At 63.1% G+C, this 11,377-nt stretch overlaps 2 protein-coding genes across 2 annotated transcripts; one reads left to right on the plus strand and one right to left on the minus strand.

Annotated features, from left to right (window-relative positions):
- Positions 1 to 204: 204 nt before the first annotated feature.
- Positions 205 to 4,044, plus strand: ABT1 (activator of basal transcription 1; the record flags this gene model as incomplete). The annotated part of the gene is made up of 4 exons (XM_030474503.1): positions 205 to 393; positions 909 to 1,116; positions 2,325 to 2,500; positions 3,296 to 4,044. Coding segments are annotated over 4 exons (864 nt in total), but the record flags the coding sequence as incomplete, so codon positions are not given.
- A 1,669-nt stretch (positions 4,045 to 5,713) lies between these two features.
- Positions 5,714 to 11,285, minus strand: LOC115602998 (vegetative cell wall protein gp1-like; the record flags this gene model as incomplete). The annotated part of the gene is made up of 10 exons (XM_030474504.1): positions 5,714 to 6,232; positions 6,751 to 6,834; positions 6,936 to 7,022; positions 7,207 to 7,287; positions 7,388 to 7,492; positions 7,884 to 8,000; positions 8,930 to 9,094; positions 10,900 to 10,974; positions 11,053 to 11,109; positions 11,247 to 11,285. Coding segments are annotated over 10 exons (1,329 nt in total), but the record flags the coding sequence as incomplete, so codon positions are not given.
- Between the last annotated feature and the right edge of the window lie 92 nt (positions 11,286 to 11,377).

The following is an 11,377-nucleotide window of genomic DNA, read 5'->3' on the forward strand; positions in this document are numbered from 1 at the left end:
GCGAACGCACAGGCCACGCCCACAACCCCCCGCTGAGCCACGCCCCCGATCGAACCCCCCACCAATCAGACGCGCCTCCGTCCCCTTAACCACGCCTCCAGCACGTTAACCACGCCCCATCACATTAACCACGCCTCCATCACACCCCCACCAATCAGACAGGCCCCTGACTGCTTAACCACGCCCCTGCCCCACTAACCGCTCCCCGTCCTCTTAACCACGCCCCCAACCACACTCCTACCAATCAGACACGCCTCCTACTTCGTAACCACGCCCCTTCTCTCCTCAGCCGCGCCCCCTCCAGGCTCATCCCTGCCGCCTTTTGCGACTCCTTTCGGCGATGCTTTACGGCTTTTCTTCCTCTTAACGCACGAGACCGGCGCCGTTGCCAAGGTGCGGGGGGCTGGGGGGGGGGAATTGGGTGTCGGGGGGGTTTGGGGGTGCGGGGACCCCCCATAGGGGCAAATGGGGGGCTCAGGGGTGCCCTGTGAGGGTTTTGGGGGTGGGGACCCCCCCATAGGAGCTAATGTGGGAGTCCAGGGGCACCCTATGAGGATTTGGGGGTCGGGACCCCCCATAGGGGCAAATGGGGGGAAAGGGGAGCCCTATGAGGCTTTTGGGGGGGTTTGGGGATGGGAACCCCCCATAGGGGCAAATGGGGGGGTCCAGGGGAGCCCTTATAAGGGTTGGGGGGGGGTTTGGGGGTGGGGACCCCCCATAAGAGCTAATGGGGGGGTCCAGGGGTGCCCTATGAGGGTCTGGGAGGGGTTTGGGGGTGCAGGGACCGCCCATAGGGGCGAATGGGGGGTCCAGGGGAGCCCTATGAGGGTTTGGGGGGGTGTTTAGACACACTAAGGGGGGTTTTGGGGTGTCCCCCCCCTTTAACCCCTTCCTCCCCCCCCCCATAGAGCCAATGGCCGCCGCCGAGCGGGGGTCCCCGCCCCCCCCCCGCAGAGGAAGAGGAGGCGGCGGAGGCCGAGGGGAGCCCCCCCCCGCGGCGGGTGGTCCCGGGGGTGCTTTATCTTTCCTTCCTGCCCCCCGGCTTCGGCCCCCGCCAGGCCCGGGCCCTGCTCGGGGCCCACGGGGAGCTGGGGCGGGTCTTCCTGCAGCCCCGAGGTGAGCACCCATGGGGGGGGGTCAGGGTGCTGGGGGGGGGGGGGGGGTAAGGTGCTCTATAGAGCGCCTATAGGTCCAGGGTAGGGGTTATGGTGCCCTGAAAGGTAACACCCATGGGGGGCACCCATGGGTGGGGGTCAGGGTGCCCCTAGGAGGGTCAGTTGGGGGTCAGGGTGCTCATAGGGGGGTCAGTTCAGGGTCAGGGTGCTCATAGGGGGGTCAGTTGGGGGTCAAGGTGCCCCATAGGCCCTCTACAGACCTAGTGCTGAGGTGTCAGCCCCCCCTGCACTGACAGTGTATGGGGGGGCGCTGCTGAGCACCCATGGGGAGCTGCTGAGCATGATAGGGCGCTGCTGAGCACCTATAGGACACTGCTGAGCACCATACGGTGCTGCTGAGCACCCATAGGACACTGCTGAGCACCATAGGGAGCTGCTGAGCACCCATAGGACGCTGCTGAGCACCCATGGGGTGCTGTTGAGCACCCATAGGACACTGCTGGGCAGCCATGGGAGCTGCTGAGCACCCATGGGGAGTTGCTGAGCACCATAGGGTGCTGCTGAGCACCCATAGGGAGCTACTGAGCACCCTTAGGACACTACTGAGCACCCATAGGATGTTGCTGAGCACCCATAGGGTGCTCCTGAGCACCTATAGGACACTGCTGAGCACCCATGGGACACTGCTGAGCACCATGGGGAGTTGCTGAGCACCCATGGGGTGCTGCTGAGCACCATAGGACGCTGCTGAGCACCCATGGAGAGTTGCTGAGCACCATAGGGTGCTGCTGAGCACCTATAGGTCAATGCTGAGCACCCATGGGGCGCTGCTGAGCACCATAGGACACTGCTGAGCACCATAGGGAGCTGCTGAGCACCCATGGGGTGCTGCTGAGCACCATAGGCGCTGCTTAGCACCATAGGGCGCTGCTGAGCACCCATGGAGAGTTGCTGAGCACCATAGGGTGCTGCTGAGCACCATAGGGTGCTGCTGAGCACCCATAGGTCACTGCTGAGCACCCATGGGGCGCTGCTGAGCACCCATGGGGAGTTGCTGAGCACCCATAGGGCGCTGCTGAGCACCCATAGGTCACTGCTGAGCACCCATAGGGAGCTGCTGCGCACCCATTGGGCGCCGCTGAGCACCCATGGGACACTGCTGAGCACCCATGGGACGCCGCTGAGCACCCATGGGTGCTGCTCCGGCAGGCGGGGGGGTGCGCCGGAGGAGGCAGCGCCCGGGGGCTCCCGGCGGCTCCTTTGCCGAGGGCTGGGTGGAATTCCGGGACAAGCGGGCGGCCAAGCGGGCGGCGGCGCTGCTGCACGGAGCCGCCATGAGCCCCCGGCCCCGCAGCCGCTTCCGCCACCACTGCTGGAGCATCAAGGTACGGGGGGGCCCTGCCTGCCTTTGGGGGGGTCCTGGGACCTTTGGGGGTGTTCTTGGGGGGGGTTCTGGACCTTTGGGGCCGTTTTGGGGCGTCACTGGTTGCCTTTGGGGGGGTCTTGGACCTTTGGGGGTCCCTGGGATGGGTCCCTGGTTGCCTTTGGGGTGTTCCTGGATCTTTGGGGGGGGCCCCAGAGGGGTTCTGAGACCTTTAGGGGGGTCCTGGTACCTGTGGGGGGGTTCTGGGGGGTCCCGGGGGGGTCCCGAGGGGTCCCTGGGTGGTGGGGGGGCTCTTTTGGGGGGGGCTGAGTCCCCTGTTGGGGCTCCCTGGGTCCTTTTAGGGGGGAAATGGGTGTCTGTGGTGGTGATGGGGGGGGGGTCCCTGGGTGCCCTTTTGCAGGTCCTGGGTACCTTTAGGGTGTGTTGGGTGCCCTTTTGGGGGCCTATTCTATGGGGCTCCCCCACACCCAAGTCCCTTTTGGAGTAGGGGTGTCCTGGGTCCCCTTTGGGTGGAGGGAAAGTCAGTGTCTGGGGGGGGGTGGGGGGGGGTGCCTTTGGGTGCTGGGTCCCTTTTGGGTGGCGGAAAGTCAGTGTCTATGGGGGGGGTCCTTGGGTGCTGGGTCCCCTTTAGCCCATTGCAGGGGGGGGGGGGGTCCCTTTTGAGCCTCTCAGGTCCATTACAGAGCCCAGAGGGGGGATCCTACACGGGGGGGTGTCCCCCTTTGATGGGTGTATATCACTCTGGGGGGGTCGGGGGGGGGTCCCCTCTCACTGTGTCTGTGTCCCCCCCCATAAGTACCTGCCCGGGTTCCGGTGGCCCCACCTGAGCGAGCGCCTGAGCTACGAGCGGCAGGTCCGTGCCCAGCGCCTGCGGGTGGAGGTGGCTCAGGCCAAGCGGGAGGGGGGGTTCTACACCCGCCGCCGCGCCCCCCCCGCGGACACTGCGGCCCCCCCCGCCCCCACAGCCCCCTCCTGGGGCTTCACCCAAACACCCACCGAGGAGGAGATTTGGGGGCGCAAGAAGCGGCCCCCCCCCGCGCGCCCCCCCCGCAGCCTGCTCCAGAAGGTGTTTGGGGGAGGGGGGTGAGCAACGACCCCCCCCCCCCCCCCCCCCCCCCCCTCCCTCCCCCCGAGTCCTTCCCCCACCCCCAGCACCCCTCCCCTATCCAATCCCTTATCAAACCCCTCCCCCAAATCCCCCGCCGGAGCCCCCCCAACACCCCCCCGAGCCCTTCCCCCCCCCCAATATCCCTCATTGCACCCCTCCCCCCTCAACCAAACCCCCCCAACCCCTCCCCCCCATCCAGTCCCTTCTCCAACCCCCTCCCCCTCCTTGTCTGTCCCCCTCCAACCCCGGGCCCCTCCCTCACCCTCACTCCCCCCCCCAATTCCTGTCCCTGGAGCCCCTCCCCCATCCAAGCCTCATCGAACCCCTCCCCCCAAACCAAATGCCCCCCAACCCCTCCCCGGACACCAAATTTCGCTCATTTTGTTCTTTTTTGGACTTTTTCTCCTTAAAACTTTTTACTCCTTTAACAAAAATAACTCCGCGCGGTCTCTTTAACTGTGCTGAGGGGGCGGGGCTGAGGAGAGGGGGCGTGGCCTAAGGGGAAGGGGCGTGGCTTAACGCGGGAGGGGCGGGGCTTATGGCTTCAGCGTGAATCTCCCTGAAGGCAGCGGGGGGAGGGGTGAAGGGTGGGCGGGGCTGCGGAGGCCCCGCCCCCACCCACGTGACCCGTTTACTCCGTTTTCCCCCCTCCCCCCACCCCTAAACTCGTTTTTCCCCCCAAATTCCCCCTTTTTCAACCCAAAATAACCGGAATCCTCGCGGGGAGGGGGCGGGGCTTGCGCAGGCTCCGCCCCTTCAGGAGGGGGGCGGGGTTTGCAGCGGGGAGGGGGCGGGGCCTAAGGGGAAAGGGGCTTAAAGGGGCCGCGCCCCCATTTCGGGGGGGGCGGTTCCAGTGTCAAAAATAGAAGCTCTGGGGGTGGGGGAGGGGCGAGCGGGGGGGAGGGGCCAATAAAGGATTGGGGGGGGGGGCCCCCAACCCCTAAACCTGATGACCCTAAAGGGGGTCCCTGTGCTATGGGGGGGGGTACCCCCATGATCCCTGGGAAACCGAATGAGGGGATCCCAAAAGGGGGGGGGGGGGGGCTAAATGCCACCATTGGGGTCCTCAAATTGGGGTGTCGTCCCCCCTCGGGACCTCCCCTAAACCGTGATCCCCCCCCCATTAACACCCTATGGGTCCATCCCCAAACCTGTTCCCCCATGTCCCAGCGGTGCAACACCCAAACCCACCCCCGAGCCCTCAAAGTCCATCCCCCCCTTTTAGTTCCCTAATTCCCTCCCCTCATCTCCCCTCGCATTTGTTGCCCACCCCCCCCACTTTAGCCCCCCCCCAACATTAATCCCCCCTTATTTCCCCCTTATCTTGTTTCCCCTCATTTTAGTTCCCATTCAGCCCAATTCCCCCCCCCCAACTTTGGGGTCCCCCCCCCATCAGCTCCCCTCAACTTTGCTTCTGCCCCATTCCAGCTCCCCCCATTAAATCCCCCCCTTTACTGTATCCCCATTAACCCCCCTTAATGTTCCCCCCCATTAAATCCTCCCATTTTAAAATCCCCCCAACTCTAATGTATCCCCCCTTAAATCCCCCCCTTTTCATTCCCATCCAATTTGCCCCCCCATCAGCTCCCTTTAACTCTGCACGTATCCCCCCCAAATCCCCCCAACTTCAGTGTATCCCCCCATTAAATCCCCCCTTAATGTATCTCCCCCATTAAATCCCCTCCTAATATCCCCCCAACTTTAATGTGTCCCCCCCCATTAATTCCCCTTTGAACGTCCCCATTAAATCCCCCCCACTTTAATGTATCCCATTAAATCCCCCTAAACTTTAACGTGCCCCCCCATTAAATCCCCCCCACCTTAATGCATCCCCCCATTAAATCCCCCCTTTAATGTCCCCCCACCTCTTAATGTAACCCCCCACTAAATCCCCCCCCTTTAACATCCCCATTAAATCCCCCCCTTTAACATCCCCCCCACTAAATCCCCCCTTTAATGTCCCCATTAAATCCCCCCCAACCTTAATGTACCCCCCCATTATATCCCCCCTTTCCCTTCTCCTCCAATCTCACCCCCCCCCCTTTGCTCCCCCCACCTTCCACCCCCCCCCCTTACACTTCGGGCTCTCCCCCCCCCCATCCCCTTTCACTCCCCCCCCGCCATCATCAAGCAGGGCCGGCAGCACCGTCCCCCGGGTACCAGGACCTGGCAGCGCGGGGCCGGGGGCCGGGGGGGCGCCCCGGGGGGGCCGGGACAGGGCCGATAAGCCTCTAGATCACAAAGCAGCTCCACCAGGTCATCCACCGAGCGCAGGCGGGGGGGGCGCCGGGTCAGCACCTCGTGCCCGGGGGGGACGGGGCGACCTCGGGCCACCAGCACCCGGAACGCGAGTCCCGGAGCCAGGAGCACCACGGTGGCGGCCATGGGGGAGCGGGGGGAGCGTTGGACCAAGCGCAGCCCTGCGCCTATGGGGGGGTGGTGGTGGTGGTGGGAGTGATGGGGGGGGGCTGTGGCGGTGGGAGATGGGGGGTGGGAGGGGGAAGGGGGGGGAGACCCCTCCTCATCCTGACCCACCACCCCCCAATGCGCCGGCAGCGGGATCTCGGCCAGCTCGGCCAGGAAGGAGCCCGGCCAGTAGGGGGCGGAAGGGGGCAGCGGGAGGGGCTAAAGGGGGGGGGGGAGAGAAAACACAAGGGGGGGGGGTAAGAGCAGTGTAAGAGCATCGTGACCCCCCCATTAACATCAATAACTCACCCTTAGTCCTTCACACCCCCCCCAAGCCCCCCTTAGTGCTTAAGACCCCCCCAAACCCTTCTCTGATTCTCGAGGACCCCCCCCCCCAATTGCAGTTCCCACCCCCCCAATACTTGAGACCCCTCCCCCCCCCCCGATTCTCAGGACCCCAAATTGCCCAACCCCCCCCTCCCTAGACCCCCAATTCTTGAGGACACCCCCCCCCCAGACACCCCTAAAACCCTCTGGGACTCCCCCCCCCCAAACCACTCAGACCCCCCCCCAAATCCCTGTATATCCCTTTAAAGTGTGCCCCCCCCCAAACCCCTTCATATCACTCAGGACCCCCCCAAATCCCCGAGCCCCCCCAAGTTTAAGCCCTGGACATATGGGACCCCCCCCACCCTTAAACCCTCCCCATGACACCCCCCCCATAGCCCCCCCCTCACCACTCGGCAGCCGCCTTCCTCCTCCTCCTCCTCCTCGCTCTCATCCAGCACCACCAACTGCCCGGGGGGGAACCGGGGGGGCACCTATGGATGGGTGATTGGGGGGGGGGGGGTTAACCAGGGATTGGGGGGGGATGGGGACCCCTCAAACCCCCCCATGGACCCCCCCCGGACCCCCCCCTTACCGGCACCAGGGACGCGCTGGGCTGCGGCGGCTCCTGCTTCACCCGGGGGGTGGCGGCGATGAGGACCCCCAGATCCCCGGGGGGGGGCTGGAAACAACGGGGGGGGGGTGAAGTGAGGGGTGGAATAGGGGGGAGATGGGGGTTGGGAAATGGGGGGGGAAGGGGGGGTAAATAGGGGAGGTTGGGAGGGGGGGTTGGAGGGTGAATTGAGGGGTTGTAATGGGGGGATTAGGGGTGAAATGGGGGGGTCGGGGGGGGGGGTCGCTGTTACCGGTCTCGGGGTCATGCTGGGCTCCGGGGGGGCCACTTTGAGCCGTGGGGCCGAGGCGATGAGAAGCCCCAAGCGGGGGTCCTGGGGGGGGGACACACACACACACAACACATGGGGGTTAATGGGGGGTCTTGGGGGGGGGGGGGGGATGTACCATTGATTGAAGGGGGGGGGGTCTCACCTGCAGGTTGGGGAGGGGTCCTGGCTCCTCCTTGATGCACATGGAGGGGCCCTGAGGGGGGGGCCCAGGGCCCTTCTCAGCCCCCCCCATTGGCTGCTCCTTGGCCTGGGGAGGGATGAAGGGGGGGGCACATCAATGGGAACCCACCAAACACCCCCCCCCCCCAAATCCCACCAGGAGACCCAGGGAGGACCCCCCCCCCAAAGGGAAACTGAGGCACACACAAAAGCCTTGGGGTGATGGGGACCCCCCCCCAGCATCCTCCCCCCTCCAACCTAAGTCCCATGGGGGGGGGTCCAAGAGCAAAGCAGCAAAGCACAGCAATGGGGGGGGGAGGTATAAATTGGGGAGGGGGGGCCCATGAATTTGGGGGGACCCATAAATCATGAGGGGGGGGGGGTCCAGGGGGGTGTTTGGGGGTCCCATGGGGGGGTTAAGGGGGTGTTTTGGGGGTGTGTCCCCCCCCCCGTTTGGGAGATGGGGGGGTCAATGTTACCTTGCGGGGGGGGCAGCGTCTCCGGGCGGGTCGGGGGGGGCAGCGGAGGGGGAGGGGCCTGGAGGGGGGGAGAGGCCGGATCCCCCCCGGGCCCCCCCCCCTCGGCAGCAGCCGCCTCTGCGCCGGGAGAGAGACTTCAGGGGGGGGACCCCAAATATGTGGAGGGGGGGGGAAATGATACAGGAGGGGGGACCCCCCCAATGGGATCCAAGTGTCTGGGGGACCCCCCCACCCCCAAATGGGAGCCCCCCCCCTCCCCAAAGCCAAGCAATGCAGAGAGGACCCCCCCCCGCCCCAAGAATGGACCCAGGCATCCAGATACCCCCCTCCCACACCCAAACTGGTCCAGACTGGTCCAAACTGGTCCCCAACCCAGCAATGGGGCACCCCACGGGGACCCCAGCCTTGTGCGTGCCTCAGTTTCCCCATTGGAAGGCATTGGGTTAAGGGGAAGGGTGCGAAGGGGATGGGTGGGGGTTACCCAAATTGGTCTCTACTGGTCCAAACTGGTCCAAACTGGTCGCTACTCAATGGTGGGGGGGGAACCCCAGCCTTGTGCGTGCCTCAGTTTCCCCACTGACGGTCATGGGGTTGCAGGGAAGGGTGCGAAGGGGATGGGTGGGGGTTACCCAAACTGGTCTATACTGGTCCGAACTGGTCCCCAACCCAGCAGCTGGGTGGGGAAAGCATCGGGTTGTGGCAAAGGGGACGGCTGAGAGTTACCCAAACTGGTCCAAACTGCTCCGTCCTGGTCCAAACTGGTCTGTACCGCTCCCCAACTCAGTGGTTGGGAGGGTTGCGGGGAAAGGGATGGCTGGGGGTCACCCAAGCTGATCTATACTGGTCCAAACTGGTCTATACTGGTCCACAACGATCCCCAACCCAGCAACGGGGCACCCCAGGGGGACCCCAGCCTTGTGCGTGCCTCAGTTTCCCCACTGGAAAGTGTTGGGTTGCGGGGAAGGGGCTGGCTGGGGGTTACTGGGATGTTACTGGGATGTTACTGGGATGCACTGGGAGGGAGGGGGGGGGGGGTCAGCACCCACCATGGCGCAGCGCAGGCATTGCCTCCAGCGGCACTTCTGGCGCTTGAGGTTCTGGCCCCCGAACTTGGGCTTGTCCCGGCAGAAGTCGCAGCGGCCGCAGTCGCCCGGGCGCAAACAGGGCTCACAGAGCCCACAGCGGCGGCTGCTGCGGCTGCGCACCCCCCGCTGCGGCACAGAGCGGGGTCACCCCGGCCCCGCGCCCCCAAACACCCCCCCTGCCCCGGGCGTTAGTGCGGGAGCGACTCTCACAAGCATTACGGTAGCAAAGGGGGATTAGGGGAATGGGGGGGTTAAGCTGGAGATGGGTGGGGAGCAGCTATTAGGGGTAATACGGTAACTGGGTGCTAATATTGGGGTGGCTTGGACCCCAATATTAAGCATAGACCAGCTATTATGGGTAATACGGTAACTAGGTGCTAATATTGGGGTGGGTTGGACCCCAATATTAAGCATGGGCCAGCTATTAGTAGTAATACGGTAACTGGGTGCTAATATTGGGGTGGCTTGGACCCCAATATTAAGCATACACCAGCTATTAGGAGTAATACGCTAACTGGACGCTAACATTAGTGTGGTTTAGACCCCAATATTAGGCATAAGGCAGCTATTAGGAGCATTATGGTAACTAGACCCCACTATTACAAGTGTTATGGTACCTAGACCCCACTATTATGGTAGCTGACACCCCAATATTAATCCTTGAGCATCCATTAGGGGTGATACGGTAACTAGACCCCAATATCAGGGTAGCTGAAACCCAGTATCAGCCACGCAGCAGCTATTTTGGGTGCTACGGTAGCTGCACCCCACTACGCCTGTATCTGACCCCCAACCTTAGGCCCCCGAGCAGTTATTAGCACCATTACAGGAGCTGCGCCCCACTATTCCTGCACCTGAACCCCCATATTAAGCCCTGGAGCACCTATTGGGGGGTTACAGCCCCCAGAACCTCACTATTAGGGCAGCTGAAACTCCAGTATTAATCCTGGAGCGGCTCTTAGGAGCATTACGGTAACTAGACCCCACTATAAGGGCTACCTGGACCCCAATATTAAGCGTGGAGCCCCTATTAAGGGCATTACAGTAACTGCACCCCACTATTAGGGGTGATACGGTAGCTGCACCCCACTATTCCTGTGCCTGAACCCCCATATTAAGCCCCGGAGCACCTATTAGGGGGGTTATGGTACACAGAACCCCAGTTTTAAGGTAGCTTGGACCCCAATATTAGCTATGGAGCATGTATTAACGGCACTATGGTAGCTACACCCCCCTATACCAGTACCTACACCCCAATATTAAGCTGGGGAGTGGCTATTAAGGCAATTATGGCACCAGCACCTCGCTAGTGCTGCATCTGAACCCCAACATGAGGCCCTGGAGCACCTATTGGGGGGTTACAGTACCCAGAACCCCACTATTAGGGTTGCTTGGACCCCACTATTACCCATGGAGAAGCTATTAGGAGCATTATAGTATCTAAACCTCACTATTAAGAGCATTACAATACCCAGAACCCCACTATTAGGGTTCTTGCACCCCAATATTACCCATGGAGCAGCTATTAGTGGTATTACAGTAACAAGACCCCATTATTGGGGTGTTACCATACCTGCACCCCACTATTAGGGTTGTTTGGACCCCAATATTAGCCATGGATCAGCTATTAAGGGCCTTACGGTCACTCAACCCCACTATTAGACCCATTGCAGCACCTGCACCCCACTATTCCTGTACCTACACCCCAACATGAAGCCATAGAGGGGCTATTAGAGCCATTATGGTACCTGGACCCCCCCATTCCCATGCCTGAACCCCAACATAGGACCCCTATTAGCAGCATTTTGGTACCCCCCCCCCCCCCAATTAGGACATTACGGCCCCCCCACTCCCTAATAGCTGCACAGGGGGGTCCGGGAGGGGGGTCCGGGGTATGGGGGGGGGGATATGGGGGGGCTCCCAGCACTCACCCCCCCCCCGCAGCCCCCGGGGTGTTTGGGGGGTCTCCCCGGCTTCTTCTTCTCCTTCCCCTTGATCAGCTGCTTCTGGGGGCGGGGGGAAAGGGGGGGTCAATTGGGGGGGGGGGGGGGAGATGGGGAAGTGGGGGGGGGGGTCACACTCACCCTGTGCCTGGTGCTGGGGGCGGCGCTGGGCTCCCGCTCCAGGGGGGGCTTCCATTTCTGGGGGGGGGGGATATGGGGTAAGGGGGGGTTATGGAGAGAGGGGGGCTTATGGGGTGGGTTATGGGGGTAGAAGGGTTGTGGGGGGCTTAAGGGGGGGTTATGGGGGGGTCCGGGGGGGGTCTCAGGGCTCTCACCACCGTCCGGGCGCCGCTGGTCGTCTTCTTGGTCGATTTCTATGGGGACACAGAACAGGGGTTGGGGTGGGGGGGCGTTATGGGGGGGTCCAAGGGGTCACAGCGGTTTATGGGGTCTCAGGAGGGTTATG

This window comes from Strigops habroptila, unplaced genomic scaffold (assembly GCF_004027225.2).
Source record: "Strigops habroptila isolate Jane unplaced genomic scaffold, bStrHab1.2.pri NW_022045598.1_ctg1, whole genome shotgun sequence".
In the NCBI taxonomy this organism is placed as follows: domain Eukaryota; kingdom Metazoa; phylum Chordata; class Aves; order Psittaciformes; family Psittacidae; genus Strigops; species Strigops habroptila.